Source organism: Varroa destructor, unplaced genomic scaffold (genome assembly GCF_002443255.2).
Source record: "Varroa destructor unplaced genomic scaffold, Vdes_3.0 BEIS01000001.1, whole genome shotgun sequence".
NCBI lineage: Eukaryota > Metazoa > Arthropoda > Arachnida > Mesostigmata > Varroidae > Varroa > Varroa destructor.
Genome location: NW_019211454.1, coordinates 17,154,309 through 17,173,272, shown reverse-complemented (window position 1 = coordinate 17,173,272; position 18,964 = coordinate 17,154,309). Strand labels below are relative to the sequence as shown.

Sequence of the window (18,964 nt, the reverse complement as noted above, 5' to 3'; positions counted from 1 at the left end):
ATCTTAAAATATTTGTACTATTGCTATAACAAGAGAATGATAGACTTATGTGGTTTTTCATGCTTCAAACAGCCCCTTATATACTAACATAGTACATATTTATCTAGAAACTGTAACATTATTCATAGTCATTGCACGCATTTTTACAGAATCCGCTTAACCAAATGGCTATTATGATTCCTTGCTAAGTTTGCCCAAAATAGAATTCCTCCCTCAAACGATTTTATGAGATGTGGGAAAGTCACGTGCACATACACAAAGCCATAGACTAATTAAACCCACGTGTAAGGCCAATTCTGTTTATTCTGTATATTACACTGTGTACAGGATTATGGGAAATCTTCTATTGCAGGTATGCTCTCAGCATTTCGTACGCTGCAGGAGGTATAAGGATCATTCGACCTGCGGGCTTACAGCATAGAGAGAAGCAGGTTCATGTGATGATATGGAAACATATCATAGGGAAAAATCTGCTTAGAAAGCAACCCATCGAGATACGTGTACCTAATGCATACTTTGCTGTATGCACAGTACGATAAATGATCCGACTCAAGCAGGATTTGATAGATATTACGAAAACGATTATTGCTATTTTGTTAGATTATACTGACTATATATTTGGAATGGTATCGTTAAGTATCATTCTCCATGGGTTCTAATCTAGGTTTATATAGACGGATGATATTAATCAATGACGAAAAAAATCACATATTAATGAATCAAAATGAAATTATACCGTGTTTGAGAGTCAAGCAAAGTTCACATACGTGCTTTCAACCAGAACTTATTGCAGGTGTTGGCTGATCACGCTTGATGAATTGTTATCTTATGACGTCCATAAATTGAGCGGCCAGTACGGCCGTACGGACAAAGTACATCTCTTTTGAGAAATCAGCTTTGGTTAAAGCAACAAACAATGTTTGACTGAGAATTCAGCTAAATTCGGTTCTAGTGTTTTTACGAATATATATCTTTTTTAATAGCTAAAGATGACAGCCAACTAACCTATGGAGCTCGTTTTAAAAAATTACAGAAGTACACGTTTAAATAGAAGGCTTAACTTTGGTAATAGTATAATCGATAAATTACGCTTTGGTATTTTTAGCCTGGAAGAATAGACTATGTATGTGTTTTTTACCTAGATAAAATTATGAATATCTTTACCAAAGGGTTAGGAAGACCTTTTTTTTTTGACGAATCACATAATATATGCATCATGAGTGTATAAATCACCAGCTGGATGGATTCGTTGAAATCGCATATCCCTTTAGCGAAACGTTCAAATTAAATTTCTTTTTTTTTTCCTAACCATTGGCGTGCCGCAGCCGGACCCGTGCTCTATCTTTCGTATTTCATTATTGATATGAAGTGCAGCTTCTCACTATAACCGTTTGGACGGCTCGAAAAGTGGCAGAAATCAATATCATTATCGTTATTGTTAAATTTTCCACAACAACGAGTAACGTACATTACACTGTTTTGAAAATTTGGCTTTCTATACCGCGGTTGTGCCAAACGTATTAAACGTGCTAGTTCCAACCCTTTGAAATCGTGAACTTTTCTACATCTTTTCTTCTATGTAATAACAATGGCGTCACATATGCTAAGTCTCTTCTTTCAATTCTCTCCTGAATGAACAATGAAGGTTAAGCGCCCCCTTGTGTTTTAGATGTGATACTTTTTTGGCTTACGTAGGTAGCGCTAAGATTTAGCCCAAGGAGGACCAACGCACCTGTTTCGCTGTGCCACTTACTGCAGACTACAGTGACAGGTTGATCGAGAAGATAGCCACCGAATGACTACTGCTACCCAAAAATTACCACAAGTAGACGGAGCACATTATTATATCCGCTCAAGTTACTGCTTTGTTTATGCTCCACAGCGTTGAGGATACTCGGCCTCTTTCGACGATGACGATACTCCCATTAGCTGAAGGAACAAGGCCACGCGTAAACTCTGCGAAGCGAGTAATTACAAATAATAATTGCTTGCGGACTTCGTACAAATTCAAGCATAATCGGCTAATTATGCATTTGGTCAAGCAATCTTCTTTACGTAGATGTGATCCGCTTCAAGTTTCCGGTATAGCGTGACGTACCGCGCCACTGACTTCATCCGTGGACAAATCACTTGCTGACAGAACTGTGTCCGATTTAAGGCCACAGCCGACAGACCAGGCAGCTGGAGCATACGAACAAAATCCAGTACAAACGTGAAGCAATTGTGATCTTCGCCGTCGTAGCACTCACGTGACCTGAAATTGTTCGTAAAGATCATGAAAGATTGATTTTAACAAGCATTACTAGTCAGTTTGTGAGGTCGTATAGCAGGAGAGTCAATCGTTAACCTGCTCCAAATACAAAACATAGCGTCTCTGGCTGTTCTCATTGCAAAAATGAAATTAGTGCCTTGCTCTATTGACGCTGTGATAAGTAAATCCGAAGTGAGTGGAAGTCGTATACTTAAAGATAAAGCTCGTTGAAACTAATTAACGATCTTCGGATTTCGAGGAATGACACTCTTTACTAAGCAATCATGTTTACATTTCTGGAACCGTTTATTGTGCTCATTGTTACAGATAACGCCTATAGAAAAAAATGTTCTTATCTATTTAAATATCGGAGTATTATTAAAGATGCTTGGTGTTGGTCTTTCGGCAAAAATAATTAAAAAAAGTCAATATCTTCGAGAATACGAAACAAAATTCTAGATTTCTTACTAGAGCTATGAGTTCGCAATACTCTTCTATTATTCTTAGACTGTTTCCAATGTCTTTATTGTTTACATAAAATTTTTGTGTACAAATGTTTGCTTCCTATATATCCGGGTGCGAATAAGTTAGCATACTAAACTTGCCAGCACTGACGATTCTCCGTAATCTCGAGAGTATAATCCCAGAAATTGGAATCGATCGTCTTCGACTCGTTGGAATCAGCACTTAGCTGAAAGCAAAGAGATTAAGCAATTTTGTTAGTACGATAAGTACAGACGCAGTTGTGTTCTGACCACCTCACAGCTGAAGTGACGCCGTCTCGGAATCTCAGCTGTTACTGGAGCTCCGATGCTTTCGGAATAGTACCTAATATAGAGCAAAACGAAAACACTAGTGTACGTTTCTGTTGCTGTCTTTGTTTCTCAATGACCAATTTTTACGTCGAAATATCTTCATGCCTATTACGCTGTTCTCGTCGATCTACCCACTACAACTTAAGCCACATTGAACTTGACGGAGATGACGGCCCACTACTATTCCGTAGCTGTCGGCATGGTGCCTTTTTTCTTTTCTGAAAACTCTTCGGTTCAATGGTGACCGATGCCGAAACGATGGTTACTCACAATCAATGCACACGCAATTTCCGTAAGTACCAACGAAGCCTATCAATAGCTTACGTTGAATCAGTGACACGGTCTATTCAAACGAATAAGAACTATCTAAGCATAACTTGCTTAAGCCGATCGTGGCAGCATGAAACCGGGAGCCGACGCAATTGTGCAGAGCCCAGCATTATTCAACAAACTGAAACTCCTATTTTCGCCTTTTCCATTTTTCCATCATCGCAACGTTGGCACGGCGTAATGGACCGCGACTCTAATTTCCTTTGGTAGAATGGCAGGCTCAAGGAATATCACATACGATCAATTGATACCAGCCAACTTCCACACAGACCTTTCCACCTTCAAGTAAACAGGGCGACTCGTTTAGCGCATCAGCGTCGACGGAATCGGAGGTGAGAAGCCTGTAGGATTGTGGCTAAGCCTTGCGGAACACTTGTTAGGAAGATGAGAGTATGAGAAGACAATCGCAGTGCTAAAATTGTACCCCATATGGGCAATCAGAGGCAGGTGAATAAAGCAACACTTCTACTTTAGTCACCATTCCGTCTTGATTTATGTGGCTATCCTGCCGGGCACGCTTTATGCGGCTTTTTCCGCTAGAGAAGAATGGACTTTAAGCGATAGAGACACCGCGTTGGCATTACCCACCAGCACTGAACTGCACCTGCAGCGGCGGAATAGTAACCCGTTTGCCTGCTAAATTTCAGAATACTTAACGAGATGGTCCAGGTTCGATACTAGACATTGACGTGCGGGTGTTGTGGTCTTGGAGAAGGCCAGTCATCTAGTGCTTAACGGAAGTACCGACCGTAAAGTTGAAACAGGTATTCAATTTATTAGGCAGCTACGGGGCATTTTCTCTTTTTTGTTACCTACAAAATCTCGTCAAAGTATAGCCAGCTTTGAAAAAGACGCTGAAGTATGCTACATGATGTACATAGCAGACATAAATATATGAACCCGTTAAGGTTAACAGAATTACCGTTCAGATTCATGTAGATTCGTTTCGGCTGTTTCATATGGTTGCAGTCCCTGACTGGATTATACGCTGATTCACTAGGAACTACACAGTAAAAGACGACCCTGGGCAATCAACCTCGCACTGTTAGCTCAACGTATTAACAGCAACTCACCACCGGCTGGCATGATATAACGATCCCTCGACCTAATAATATGGTCTGAAGTGACGGGAAAACATAACTATTATCACTGCATAATGTCGATAACATTTCTTTCTGCTGTCATGTGCCCGTTCACGTATGTCGATCTGAACAAGGCCGACCGGCCGTTGACCACAAAAACACTGGCCACTTAGAAAAAAGTAAAAAAACGATGAAATCAGTGACGACGGCACTAGCGACTGCAAACAATGCGACCCAGCAAATACACATTGTTAGATTTTTTAGTTAATTTCTCGTACTATTCGTGCCGTCCATCGGTAAGTGTCGACTGGTATAGATATATTGACATATTCTGTACAAATTATGTTCAAGTGGCCAATTAACAACAGCGCTTGCAATTTCATCCTTCGCAACAACAACAACAAATGGTACTTGACACGGTGATGGCCAACAACGACGATAACACTACTATTCAGCCGTGAGCTGTCGTAAACCGGTTGGTGAGGAAGTATCTATTTTTATTGCGGTAAAAAGTATCGACAAATTAAATACAGAAAAAAAAAAACAAGATGTTTTTCATTAAAATAGAAAGCAACTACTGGTTTGAACCAGTTGAAATTTGGCCGCTTAAGACGAAGTGGGTATGAAGGAAGCCTATGGCAGTACAGGGTGATGTTGAAGTGACGCAGGCCTATTACAGATAAAGGAAAATTTGAGGCTTTCGGGTGTTAACTTCGGTGCAATTCTATTTTTACTCCTTTTGTATTTATAGATGTGGAGAAAAAATATATTTTACATACAAAGTAAACAGAGAAAAGAACCCGTAAAAGGCTATCTCGGACGGGTCAAGCCTTACTTAAAATCTTAAGTTAAAGTCCGCCGAACTTAGAGCGAAGTCTGCTGTTCTCGATTAAAATTTCGTGGATTGTCTTCTCGTTTTCTTTTGAAATGCATCATCTTGTCTAAACATGAAATTAAAAAGAGTAACAAGACATAATATTTCGGTGAAGGTTAATATTGAAATCACGAAACTTTGGTTAATCGTTCACAGACTTGGGTAAATTTCTGAAACACCCTGTATATTGCCATTGTGGGATTTACATACCGTCATGCTCAGTTAAGGTACTTTATATTGAGATTTGAAAATGTAATTAAGATGCTGCCCAATCAAATGTGATCCTGATAATGTGTCAGGCAAGCAAGTTCGGTGCACACAGAATGGGCAGTGTCACTCTACAACGCCAGGCACCTGTTGTACTTACAGGTATTGTAACACACTGTCTCCAATCGCCAGCTCCAACGGTCAAACCTCGACGATCATACTCGTGAACGATGCCGTGCGAATCCGTTAATCCTACGTACATGGATAGAGTCGAATTTTAAAAACGCCATATGCATTAATTAATGTTTTTATTTTTTATTTACTTTCTGCTGGTTTTTGATAATACTAAACGAAATAACTTCACAGTGTATTGATTTATTTATCAATATTCACTAACTAATTTGCTCTGTATGGAAAGGTGTACTCCATGCTAATATCTTCAATTTAACTTACCAACGTGTAGATCCAATGAGGTCGTTAATGAGGTGAGAAAAGAACCTTTCGATGGCTTGATAACCACGCTACACGGCGACGATGAAGCTGGCCCGAACGGTGACGGAATTACTGAGGGTGATAGCTGGAAGGATAGATAAGGCAGATTTTAACTTCTGTCTCCTACATGAAGTTGTAACCCACCAATAGGCCGAACGAAGCTATCCTTCATGAACGTTAGAAAGCAAAATACTAGATCATATGCTACAACGATGCGGTTCTCATGAGGATATTATATCACGATGCCTTGCCTCTCCGTGTTTCGGGTTTTACGCCCGATCCTGCCGTTAGGTATTCGATCAGAAGGCTGGCTCCCAACACGGACCTAGACCACCTAGGGTTCAAACCTAGACCACAACGTATTTCTAAGGTTAGCAGACAAATACGTTACCCACTAAGCCAACGGTTCTGCCTTCGAAATTCGGGAATATCTGGTGGTTTAAATTCGAAACCAAGCGTTTCTTGTCCGAAACCTGATGTTCGACTTACCAACAAGCAATTCCTGTCCACTATCTTATCGCATAGAGGACAAGTGTTAGGCAATTGCAGGCACAAGAGATGCACCTCGCGAAGACAGTGCTGAAAGCAGAGCACTGGGCGGGCATTAGCCGGCCCCGTTGCTGGTGGACAGCCGGACCGTCCATCGGGTGTCGAGATGGCCACAGTCGACGACCCGGCGGGAGGCATAGATGTGACAATCGCCTTCGGAGAATTCGAGGTCGCTGTCATCTTATGCTCGTCATGCAGGACACTTTTCAGTTCCCTGCAATATCGTAAGGAAATCAATGGAAAAACATCGTTCTTTGGTTTGTGCATGCTTGATATAGCCCGCTTCTGTAAAAAAAACTTACTAGGGCGGTATCTCGCCTGTCCGTGAAGACTGCTAAGACTTGCCACCAGCAGCCGAACTCTTACAAACACAATAGCATTGGTTCTCCTGACCCTATAAATCTAAGTCAACATCAGTTGCAGGTTCAGTTCTGCAAAGGTACACTTCATGCTAGTTCGGCTAGAATCTTGAAACGCATATCAAACTCAAACTTCTAGACCCCCACCTTCCGCTAATAAGACCACTACCTACGACATCGACTTTGTTACATCCATTCAAGGCATTACGTAATCTGCGTAATGCCTAATACTCCAGTGGTGTATGTGATTACCGTTGCTTGGCCTACTAGAATTGATACGATTTTTCTCACCGAATGCAAGACGGTTCATTAGCGCGCTTTACGTAAACCAACTTCAATGCCAATACCTTTCCCTCTATGGAACGTGCCTCGGCGAAGTTACGAAATAGCTAAACAAAGTCGGCGGAGAAGCGGACAAGACAAACAATAAATGAGCAAAGCGATCCTCGAAGATTGCCGTTGTTAACCTCCCTGTCGCCCGACGCGGCCCTGTCGCTGACTAAGCGTCTTTTCATCAGCTACTTGAGGAATTGGAGCTATTTAACTAGGCGCAATTTCCGCCTGTCGGTTTGACCCCCGAACGACATGGGTTAACGTGAAGCGGCCAACAAATCGCTATCATCAGTAGATAGCAACTTATCAACGTATCAACTTCCATGACGTGCATTGTGATGGTGACTGACGTTAAGGCAAATGGCGAAGCCGTCGGAAAAACAGGAGGGATCTATTATTGAATTGCTTGTCGCGTTCACTGCACATAGATCACCGTTGTACTTCGACATACGCGCAATAGACACAAAAGACTGGGAATATGACTTCTTTTGTAGCCATGCTCAATGGCATAACTGTGTCTTCCTTTATTTGCTGAGGCACCTAACAACTACCCGACGTCAACTGATGTATGGCAGTTGTCCGATTGAGGGCTCTATTTTGAAATACCAAACGTCAATCATATGGATGGTACTTTTAATGAAAGTAATGATGCGAACAGATTTCAGAAAATAGACTCTTTTAGCTATAAGTAGCCGTCGCAAATCGATTCCATTGACACAGCAGCGAGTTATTTACGAAGTTTAAGTGTATCAGGCTTTGCCCAGGACCGAATCAGGCAGTAGATTTCTGTGCGGGTCGACCATCACTTGAACCTTATAGGTGTTTATTTATAATTTACCCAGTTCTCGATTGCAAATATAAACAGACACCCCACGCCGTGTAACTTATGTATCACTCGCAACAGAATGAAATTTGGCTTGGATCCTTTTTTTCTGCTTGCCTAAAAACATACATTTTGGACGCATCTTTACCCTAAAAGAAATAGAAGATTTAAACACGTACCGTGTATATGCAACAGCTACGACGGCAGATCATGAAACACTCGTTCTCATCCATTTCCTACTGGAAACTGCCCCGAACTTCTCTTGATTTTTACAGAGGCCAAAAACACAAGACAGTAATTATTTTTTCTGGTTCGTTCACCTCATCCCTCCCTCTCTCTCTCTCTCTCTCTCTCTCTTCTCTCTCATCCATTTATCGTGATCTTCATTAGCAGGTCCAATCAAGGCCAACAGCGTCATTTTAACCACGGACGGTGACAGCGACGACAATGTCGGTCAGCCAGCCAGCCAGCCAGCCTTCGCCACTCTAAACTGTACGTACATTTGTTGAGGCACCCCGTCTATATATATATATATATATATATATATATATATATATATATATATATATATAACGAACGCTTTTGCGGTAAGAGAAACAATGACCGCAACTTCTGCAATGGTCAGAGGATAACACTGCTTGGCACTGATGCCGCGGCTTACCAGTCTTCTTTCTGAAGCAGCATCCGTGACACGCTTTAGCGTCCAGTTTGCACTTACCATGCTGTCCGACACGGATCACGGAGCGTTTCAATAGCCAACAGCAAAATGGCTAGTGTGGCGGTCTTGTATTATCAGAGCCATGCTTCTACCCAGCAAATACTGGCGAATCAGACTAGCGACATGATAAGCGGGCACCGTCCCTCCTCACATATATATTATTGAAGCCTTTTAACGGACACCGGGGTCACACGGCCAGGGGATTCCGCCAAATGATACAAAGCGCAATGGCCGGAGTAAGTGACGAGCACGGCCTGACGCAGGCCTGCAGGTGCGAGTCGCTTTGGCTCCTTTGGCATTTTTCGCCTGTCACAAGCTTACACTACGAAGACAGTAAGTTGGACTCGCTGTCGTATAAAGGGATACAAGGGTTCAAATAAACAGATGTACATAGATTGGCTGTGAGCAGCAACAGTAAGACTGGCAACGATTGCTGCAATGTCAGCGGCCTATGATGACTGCAATGAATATAGCGCTAACATGACAATAACAACAATAGCAAAGAGAAAACGATAACGACACGAATGCAGTACTTCTATAAAAAATACTAATGCCGTTGGTTTGGCCTTTACTAAAGCAACAGACAAAGGACTACACATACAGACACGCAGATACCGCGCAGCGCTCACCGTCAAGGATCAACGCACACAGATGTAACCCTCAGCTTCAACGCAGCTGACGCGATAGGCTACGTTAATATAGTTGCAATGGACGACCATCGAGCCACAGTCATGCCGCAGTGAGGTTCCGAATTGAAGCATCAAATGAAAGCAATACGCACATAGCATAAGATTCGTGAAGTAACAGCACTCGCACTTTAAGCCCGTCCGTCTATTCCAGCCTGCGAAACCTGTGGGCGAGAAGCTCTGAATCGATATAATGGCTGGCGACAATAACAACGTCAGCAGGAGAAAGGCTTACTTTATCTTATCATCTTTACGACGAACCCTGAACAACACAGTGCAGTATTGGCTGGCAGTATCAAGTTAAGTGGGCACCATTGAATCCAATGGGTGCTTGTGTTTCTCTCTCTCTGTTTTTATTGTATTCGGGGTCGCGTGCATCGTCAGTAACACACTATGACACTCCTCATGCATTTTGACCATTACTAAAAGTCAACGTTTATCTGTAGGTCTGTCGATTTCGGCAATTCAATGCAAATGCTATCCATTATTTTTTGGGAAGATACTGAGCGGCGAATCAGGCTGATAAACCTCGCACTGAAGGGCAGGATAACATTATAGCAAGATGATGCGCGTGTGCCCATCTTTCATATGTTTATTGATAAGGACGTTAGATAATGAGTACCGATACTCTTGTTGCATGAAGTCGTTAGCTTGTAACTACCAAGTAGGCCAAACATGTGTCCCCGTGATGCGTAACATGTTTGCAAGCTAATCTTTGGGACATATTATTGTTGAATCTGGGCATAGACGCAACTTGCTTCGTGCTGGGAGCTAACCGTCTGATGGAATAGATAACGGAGATACCGGACGTGATGCTCGAAACATGAAGACTGAACAAGTGCCCGATCCGTGGGTCCGTTGAACAAAACTATCGCCACTATGTGTTACTCTACTAATTAACTTAGATTGTTCACAAGCCCATTAGCAGACCGAGCGGCAAGGTATATTTGGGACAGTTTTAATAGTCGCAAGAAGATTTTAGCTCCGTCACAGCCTTCATCTAGAAATCAGGGCAAGCAACTATATAGACTCATCGAGTAACTCAATTAAATAACAATCATGGTTTTGAAAATATTCACGTCTGTAATCAAAATAATAAGCACCATGGTCACAGTGATAAGAACAGGTAGGGTACTTTTTTTCTTAAATTCAGTAATACACATATCATTTTAACGAGTAAGTAAGAATTCAGCTCATTGGTCAGTAAGAAAAATATCTACCTCAGCAGAACGCTTATTATCTTAGGTCTCTAAAAGGCTGCTATTTTGTAATCAAGTAAAGTTGACCCCAATGATTTCAGCGGATTAAACAACGAAGCATATGGATCCACACATCTGATTCTTTAGATTTATAGAATTTGTTCTGCTTTCAGATTACGGCACGATCCCAGATATTGGCGCTTGCGGATTCAACGGCTGTTTGCGCATGTAGCAATAGTACGTCATAGATCCTTCCCGACGTTTAGATCGACCGAAATCACTTTCGTTATTTAAATAAATACTGTTTTCTACGTTAATCGAACCGGTGTACACCGTAGATCGCGTTCTCTATGTGTAGATTCAATGAGCAAGACCCGGCATAAACCTTGGCAAGATCCATCAACGCTGTCTGTTATGATAGATCAGTAGGCGACTTACACATTATGGCCATTAAAGAAATCGTAGTACAAAGTCGAATCGAAATGAAACGCTTCTGGACTTTTTTTCTTCACTTCACGCCGTTTTAACTGCGAGACGATACGCACAAATATCGTACACTGGACTCACTGGCTCTGACGAACAACAAGCCCATCTTCTTCAGTATATTGAGAAGATGAACAGCGACGGAGGCAGCAGATCTTCATTGTAAAGTTTGGAAAATAGCTTGCTCTCCTTCAAACGAGCCGGTTAGCTGATAAAATTTCAGATAGTCTGTTAGTTTGTTATTTTCTGGTGGGCGCGCTAAGCAACCTACGTTCTATCGCCTGAAGATACCGATACCTCGTCAGTTCCATGTTAAGCGTCAAACATCTCGTTCACTGATTTAATTGTATTTTACGCGCGTCGCGCAATTGTTAAAATGAGGGGCGTTACCACATTTGGCTCTATCGAGTGCAACTTTATGTTTTTAAGGCTTGCGACTTACGAATACGACCCCTAGTAGGTATAGCTTTTTTGTGGGGCTCTTCAGCAACGAGTTACAACTGCTGGCTCGATGACGCTGTACAAACAGGCTTGATCGTCTAACTCAGAGGTACGTAAAATGGCTCAGGTTTGAAATCGGACAATTCGTTTTCTGCCAAGAGCCAGGACCCTGGAACGGCAACACCGAAAGCTCGATTTGTTAAGTTTTTTTTACTAAGAAAACGATTAGATTGATAGGACAAATATCTGGTTTATGTAATTTTTACTATAAAGTGAGCGACTCATACCCGAAAATAATTAATGCCTAATTAACCGCAAGTAAAACTGTAAGGAATGATCTAATTAACTTTGTCTCCTTCTCATCTGAGAGTTGATTGTTTATATGAGTTACATAATTTGGTTCCTTTAATATTTTTTTTATTTCTAAGAACAACCATTTACTAATTAACAGTACAATCTATAGAACACCAGTGTCAACCCGTTATGAGATGGGTCGATTATTGACGGCATTTTAACATATGCTCGATTTAGCTTGAACTTTGAGGCTTGATCATGCGGTTCACAACGAATACGGACAACCAAAAATGAGATTTAGACAAATCAGCCTATTTCAAGCTATCTCATTTTGATATATCCAATTAAGCCAAATCTAGCTCATCCGTCTCATACCTTATCTAACTAATTTTTTAAGCGAACAAATCAAACGGATTCCAAACAAAGTATTCCAAACGGATAACTGTACATCTTTCATAGTAAGCATACTGAGGGTAAAGAAGAGAATAACAGTTGCGTCTATGATGATGGCCTGTGATGGGCTTGAAGGTGACGGCGACAACGAGTGGTGCTCTGAAGCTTTAAGTTCTCGGTATCGATACCCCTGCCGCAGCTTCAAACAACAGTGTTCGCTCCGTCACGAGCTTTCGCGTGTGTTGTAACGACGATATGGCGAAACGACCGAACAGCAATGATTCTACACGGCGAATCTGTACTTGCAGATAAATACAGTTATCTTGATCATTAATTTTACTAGCCATGTTAAAAATTATGCAACACTTTATTGACACACACGTACTGCGCGTCGATGCATCGAGCGAATAGAAACGGGCGCTATCAACAGATAATGCAGCAGGGTTTCATTCAGTGGACATTGCATTTACTAGAAGATTGAGCCCTACATACTGTAAACTTATCTTATGGAGTAGGGTATGCTGTTGTGACCGGTAGCTACGTACTTTTTTTCCATATAATCGTTTATGACAGACCTATTCCGTCGGCTGTATTGCTGCGATAATCTTCGCGAATAATCATGGCTCAGTCTGTGTATAAAGTATTTAGAAAAATAATTCGAATCATAAAAGGTCTATTGGACAATACTGAACATACTAAACATAGAACCTGAAAATAGCTCAGATAAACAGTATGTAATTGTATCTAGATGCCGATAGATACCACACATGTTCATTCAGCTTCCCATAATCGTTGCTTGCCGCCAAATTATTGCCGTGTTCTTTAACTTTCCCTATTGAAATGTACGTGTAACATTGACCCGTGTATAAGGCAGTCAAGCCGTACGATGCGATAGCAGACTTCGTCGCCGAAACGAACCGTTCCTCTGTCAACAAATTCGAATAGCGTCACGTATACTTACAATGTCATGTTCTCGTGACAGCGCAGTAGGTACCGTATGTTTGCCTGTCAAAACCTAAGGACGTACGTGATGGGCCAGGTTCGGATCCGAGCGTGAACTTTCAATTCATTTCGTACTGGGAAAAAACCAGGCGCCTGGCGTAAGGCCTAACGGCTTAGGCGCTGGATGCAGGACACGAAAAACATTAAGCAAACTGATAGAGGCACCCAATAAAAGCAGACAAATGCACTTATACAGACTCGCATACGAATGGGTGCAGGCGTCACCAATAGTTTGAGTTGTCGACCGTTGTTCGCAAAGCTGCGTCAACAGGCCCAGATCTTCGCAGAAATGAATCGGGCCATTTTGTCACGATTGCCGCTTCTGGTCTCCCAGGAGTTAGCTCAGGGAATGATCGACAGATTTCGTAAACGAAACGTCCGAATTGGAACAGGTCGTCCTTTTCCGTCTCACAGCTTTTCTCTTTCTCTCCCTTGTCCCTCTCACTCTTGACTAACACCCTCAGACCCACTGCTGCTGCCGCTGCCTAAACGGGATACATTACAGTAGACTGGATATGATCGCCTTGCTCTTTCGACTCCGTTCGGTCCGTTGATGTTTTCTGCAAAGCCAGACATTGTATTTAGTAGCGCAATTGATGACCACGATGCCTTTATTTGGCATTGGTAGATCACAGATCTGACTGGCTACGCACGGCTGGACGAGCAATTGTATTACTGCACAGCACTATCATAGTATTGACAATAACCGCCAGCGGCTGCGTCTACAGGCGAAGCTGGCGTTCGTTATCCGTTCATTCGGTTTAGCACTGAACATGGAGCAAGCGCCTATATGAAACATTGAAACACAGTTAAATTAGGTTCAGGTGCAGAAAAGCGAACTTCTTGAGGTACTTTCCCCTTTAAGCTGTTCATACCTCTAGCTAGCAAAACAATGTGTGCGATATTTGGTGGCTTTGAACTATTACACTATATATATACTGGTACGGCCATACAATGGCTGCAATGTACGTCACGAACTAGTCTAAACAATAGATGTAGTGGTGTCTTAGCTATAGCAATTCTATTCTCCAGCGTCTTATGTCCCCTTTCGCCTGCAACGACCGCGGCGTTTTTGCGGCCGCTGTTGCTGCTGCTGTCGTTGTTTTGTGTGCATTTTACTTCGCTGACGTAGAAAACAACCGCGCGGAGATGTCAGTGTCAGCTTGCGGTCAGGATCTGTTTGGCTGTCCGCTAGGCGGTATTTGAAATGTATGCGTTTCAAGGCAAATTATTTTATGGTCATGGCCGCTTTCCATGGTTCAGCGGCGACTGCCGTTGATGTTCCCTTGTGTGCCTGGCGTTAACCAGTTAAACAGATCTGTTTACTAAGTGCGTCTTCTTCACTTTGTCGACAAACGGCGCTTTGTCGTCTTTTTTACAGCGTAGACATTGCGTCTACCTGCTATGCTAAACTACTTCAGCTGAGGCGGTATTTGTTTGTCAGCCGCGGTCGTTCCCTCAACGCGATGTTCTCTTCGTAGCGATATAACGTCACAGAGCCCTTTTGTCGTTGTCCAGGGGTCACATGATATTATAAATGTAAATTATGTAGATGTTTTGCGTCGGCGCCATTTGTGTGTCAGTTTCTGATTTATCAGCAGTATAACTAGCCACTGATAACACGTGGGAGATGCAAACGTTGGGGGTGGGGCAGAGAAGCAGCCGGGGGTAACGGTACTTTTGTAAACGCGAACACTCCACGTCAGAACCCCGTCGACGTCGACGTGGTTGTGGTTTCTATATCGTCCAGTTTTCAATAGAAGCGTTCGTTTTCGACCGATAGCTGGAGCTAGTCTTTCAAAGCTTGTAACGGCATCAGTGTCACAGTCGCTACCGTCGCTTCGAATTTGATACGATAGCACAGGTATTGTCACGCGTGAGTCGTTACGTTGACGACCAACGACTGGATGGTTTTACGTATTACGCGCTGTGGCATAAGGACAATGTAACACTCGGCAACGTGGACCAGAGTAGAATCAGCAGGAGCCGATGCCAACTACAGCCACCGAATGGAATAGAACGGAAGCAAATGGAAACGAAGCCGCTACAAGTCGAGCCGGCTTTTGTTAGTGACTCTATTATCTTCATGAGCACTTTATTAATGTAGTTTGCTTGAATTCTATTCTAGTTATTTAGAAATTAGACATGGCTGCACTGTTTATCGTCGACGAAAGCTGGCGTTACCTGACGTAGGAACACGATAGAAAGTCAGTCAGGTGAATGGCTATTAGCTGATATCTAAATAACAAAAAGCAAACGGTACTCCAGGTTTTGCTATGATAAGACTTTCTACAGGTGTATCAGAAAATTCGTATCGCGTCATATGCAAAGTTGGAATACAAGAGTAGGCCAGTCGCGGTGCGAGTCAATGACGTGGTCGTGAGATTATGAAATAGGCTGCTAGCGGCTAGCTATGAAGACCTTCGACGATATCAACTGGGTTATTGTGCTTTAATTTTTGTATGTAATTAACAACGGTGTGCCGATAAACAAAGAAGTATACGTTAATTCAAGAACAGGAGAACATCGGTCGATTGAAATGTCTATATATACTCAGACTGTTCTACGGTGATTCGGCCAATTGTTTTACAACTAACAAGACCCTATTACTATTAGTAATTTAATTTTTATACATAGCGTCGTTTGAGTCCTTTTACATGATATAAAGTTCTTATATATATATATATATATATATATATTCTTTACAACAGGTTTGGTTACGACAGTGAGTTCTATTTGACCAACTAAGAGCTATAGACTGGATACGACAGCTAAATTGGGTAATTTCCATTTCACTATGTCCAACTATAGGAGATTTGTCACTACGACACTCTAGAAAAGATTACATGTGTAGATATTTAACCATAATAAACAATAAGACATCTGAAATCATTAAAACGATCATTACCCTAAGGAAAACAACTTCGTAAAAGCATTTCGGCCTTACCTAAGCACACTGTTCCTTCCTGCAACCATGTCACCAACAGCGTCAGCATCACTACGTTCATCATTAGCCAAAGTAAGGTCACAGAAGTTCGAAGTCATTTTCTATGGAACGCTCAAGTATTTCCCGAGTTTTGTTTCTGCCCCACCTTCCCGATGTCTCCCGTTAGCTTTCGATGAGAACATTGTAGTGTCAAGCCCTCTTTCGACTGTGACGCAGCAGATGGAATTATGGGGCGATGTTCCTGTCCATTGTCCCAAAGGACATCTGTCTCAGACGACGGCAGAGAACCAAACAGATGACACTGGCGAGTGATAAGCAGTGGATCGACCTGGGGCCGTCGGCCACTGCTAGCTGAGTGCTTTTTATACCTCGCTGTAAAGTCAGACTGCGGGTTATCTACAGTAAATCACCGTACATCGCTGCCGTATCGTATTCGTGCTCAGCCAAGATTTGCCTTGCCAAAGTGGGGGCGAAGATTTCAACGGTCGTCCAATTGCAATGGATTCCTGCAGTCTAGTTCGTTAAAATAATAGCCGACGTCGCAACAGGACTAAACGCATTGTCTCCTCAAGCCATCGTGAAGATCGTTTCTGACGATTGTTTCCTTCGCCATTTTCTTGCCATAGCCGATCAATTTTTTGTCTAGAGAGAAGGTAGTAACCCTTCGACAATACGCTTTAGATGAAGAGACGACGGACTCAACGATCGCAATGAGTAATTAAAAATTCTAACTGTTCGTATTCTATACTTAATAGGTGTTTCTATTTATTTTCATTATCACCCCGCAAACGACGGTGCGGGCCGGGTGGACGTCGTGTCTCGTGATCGCGTCACATCGGGCCGCTTCGGGACCGCTTCGGCCTCGCGTGGTATGGCCGGCAAATCGGATAGCTACTTACACGCTGTATATGTAACGATTCAACCAGATTTTTTTGCTTTGGTTCAGTAACGGTTGACGGTTTTGCTACTGCTGCCTGTCTTATCATAGTCACAATCTTCATTTTGCTCGCGTTTCTGTTGAAACCATTTGGATCAAGCATTTGCTAGTTGATATGGTAGTGTTTGGCTTTGACGTTCGTCTAGATTTTCTAGCTAGCCGAAGAAAGAAGATAAATAACGACCATGACGATGATAAAGACCAGCATCATTCAAAAAGACCTACTTTCATTTTTAATTCGAATGTATTACATACCGCTATAGGACAGCGTTTTGGCCTAGAAATGTTTACTATTTCCAATGGTATTACCTTTGTACGATGGAATCATTCTATCACTTCTGAAAAGACCCCAGTTATTTGTGGCACACCCAGTAGATGATGCCCTGTCTCTCGATTACGGCGTAGTTAGATGTCTGCGGCGTTTTTTTAACAGCAGACGGATGGACAAGCGCGTGCCAAAACGAGGGTTTATGGAACGTGTCCTAATAGAAAGAGTGTATTTTTTTGTAAAGGACGTGTTTTTTGCATGCGGTCCTTGCGCGAAAATTCACTGAAATGCAAATTCGTTGTGTAACAGCTTGTGACATAGATTTATAGTTATATACTTCGTAAGAATGGTGAAGTATTCTTTCCGCGATGATTCGACACAATTCTCCGCCGGTCTGGTCTATTTCCGACTGAAAAAAATTATGTATATATATCCGTACAAAAAATCTGCATCACATATTCACTGAAGTTCATATTACTGAAGTTTCCCTTCATAAATCCGTATGGAAACATATTTTCCTTCCTTAGGCTGTTTCAGCGTGAGTGTTACATAAATACGCTTATGCTAAATCCAGCTAGCCAGCAGCAACTTATCAGCACAGGAACGTGGATCACTTGCAGGCCGATTCTTACCATTTGAATTCGAACTGGCCTAAAGGTCAATCTGGTTTTGTTGCTTTTCGAAAATCCCTCTTCCTCTATTCTTTGTCCACTGCCCACAACAAAAGGCTGCCGCCATCGCTTCACTGATCCAAGAGCCAGGAAATACAGAGTCGAACTGACGCGGATCAAAAACACATTACAGACAGGAACAGTAAAAAAAGAATAACAACAACAAAAACAGTAGTTATAGCATCCCAGTTTCTGGAGCTATTCGGCTACCATTACAAGCATAGGCTGTCCTAATAACACCAAATGGGAACGGCAGCAAATGAAGAACGAAAGATTGCTGTTGCTCCCGAAACGGACTTCTTAGCATTGGTGGAGGCTGGAGGGCGGCGGGCGGATGGCCGCAGGCAGGTAAGCACGCAAAAAACGGACCGAATAGAATGAAGCGACCATTCAACGAATACAACAATGACAGAACAAGAATGCAGTGATCATAAACAACAACATTTATAACAATAAAGACAAGATGATGCTGCTTCTGCACTAAGAACAGAAACAAACCATTCTAGTCGGTATGCCACAACTAGAAGAGAACTTTCCTGTGATAAATCCTAGTCTTCGAGCCTCCCCCTTCATAAATTCTTGTGTTCGCAAAGCTCCACAGGCTGAACTGCGCGAACGTCCTAAATATTAGCAGTAGTAGTAGTACGGTCGAATGTGTTCCTTTTAATTATGTTTTATAGTTCTTGCGCCACAGCGACGACGGCATACGTGGGCGGCAACGGATCAATTTTTGCGCGCTATTTTGTCGTTGTGCCCACAGGGAAGGGGGCCTAGCATTACACACACACACACGCATATACATATAACAAC

General features: G+C 42.4%; 1 protein-coding gene and 1 long non-coding RNA gene across 6 annotated transcripts in view; one reads left to right on the top strand and one right to left on the bottom strand.

Moving 5' to 3' along the window:
* Positions 1-285: 285 nt before the first annotated feature.
* Positions 286-18,964, bottom strand: part of LOC111242828 (MKRN2 opposite strand protein) — a 26,857-nt gene continuing 8,178 nt past the window's right edge. For 2 of the 5 annotated variants that reach the window (XM_086988082.1, XM_086988135.1), the window contains exons 2-6: positions 6,541-6,814; positions 6,013-6,136; positions 5,720-5,811; positions 2,857-2,942; positions 286-2,254 (exon numbers count right to left, since the gene is read on the bottom strand). In XM_086988082.1, the coding sequence (XP_086844208.1) occupies positions 2,038-2,254; positions 2,857-2,942; positions 5,720-5,811; positions 6,013-6,136; positions 6,541-6,780 (759 nt within the window). In that variant the 5' untranslated portion in view covers positions 6,781-6,814 and the 3' untranslated portion in view covers positions 286-2,037. Of the gene's footprint in view, positions 2,255-2,856; positions 2,943-5,719; positions 5,812-6,012; positions 6,137-6,540; positions 6,815-8,294; positions 8,563-13,290; positions 13,892-16,278; positions 16,558-18,964 lie in introns of those variants that run through there. The other 3 variants (XM_086988046.1, XM_022787694.2, XM_086988167.1) reach the window with 3 other exon arrangements.
* On the top strand, positions 2,936-11,055 carry LOC147758324 (uncharacterized). The gene is made up of 2 exons (XR_015327257.1): positions 2,936-4,160; positions 4,366-11,055. It is a non-coding gene; the product is annotated as an uncharacterized LOC147758324 (long non-coding RNA).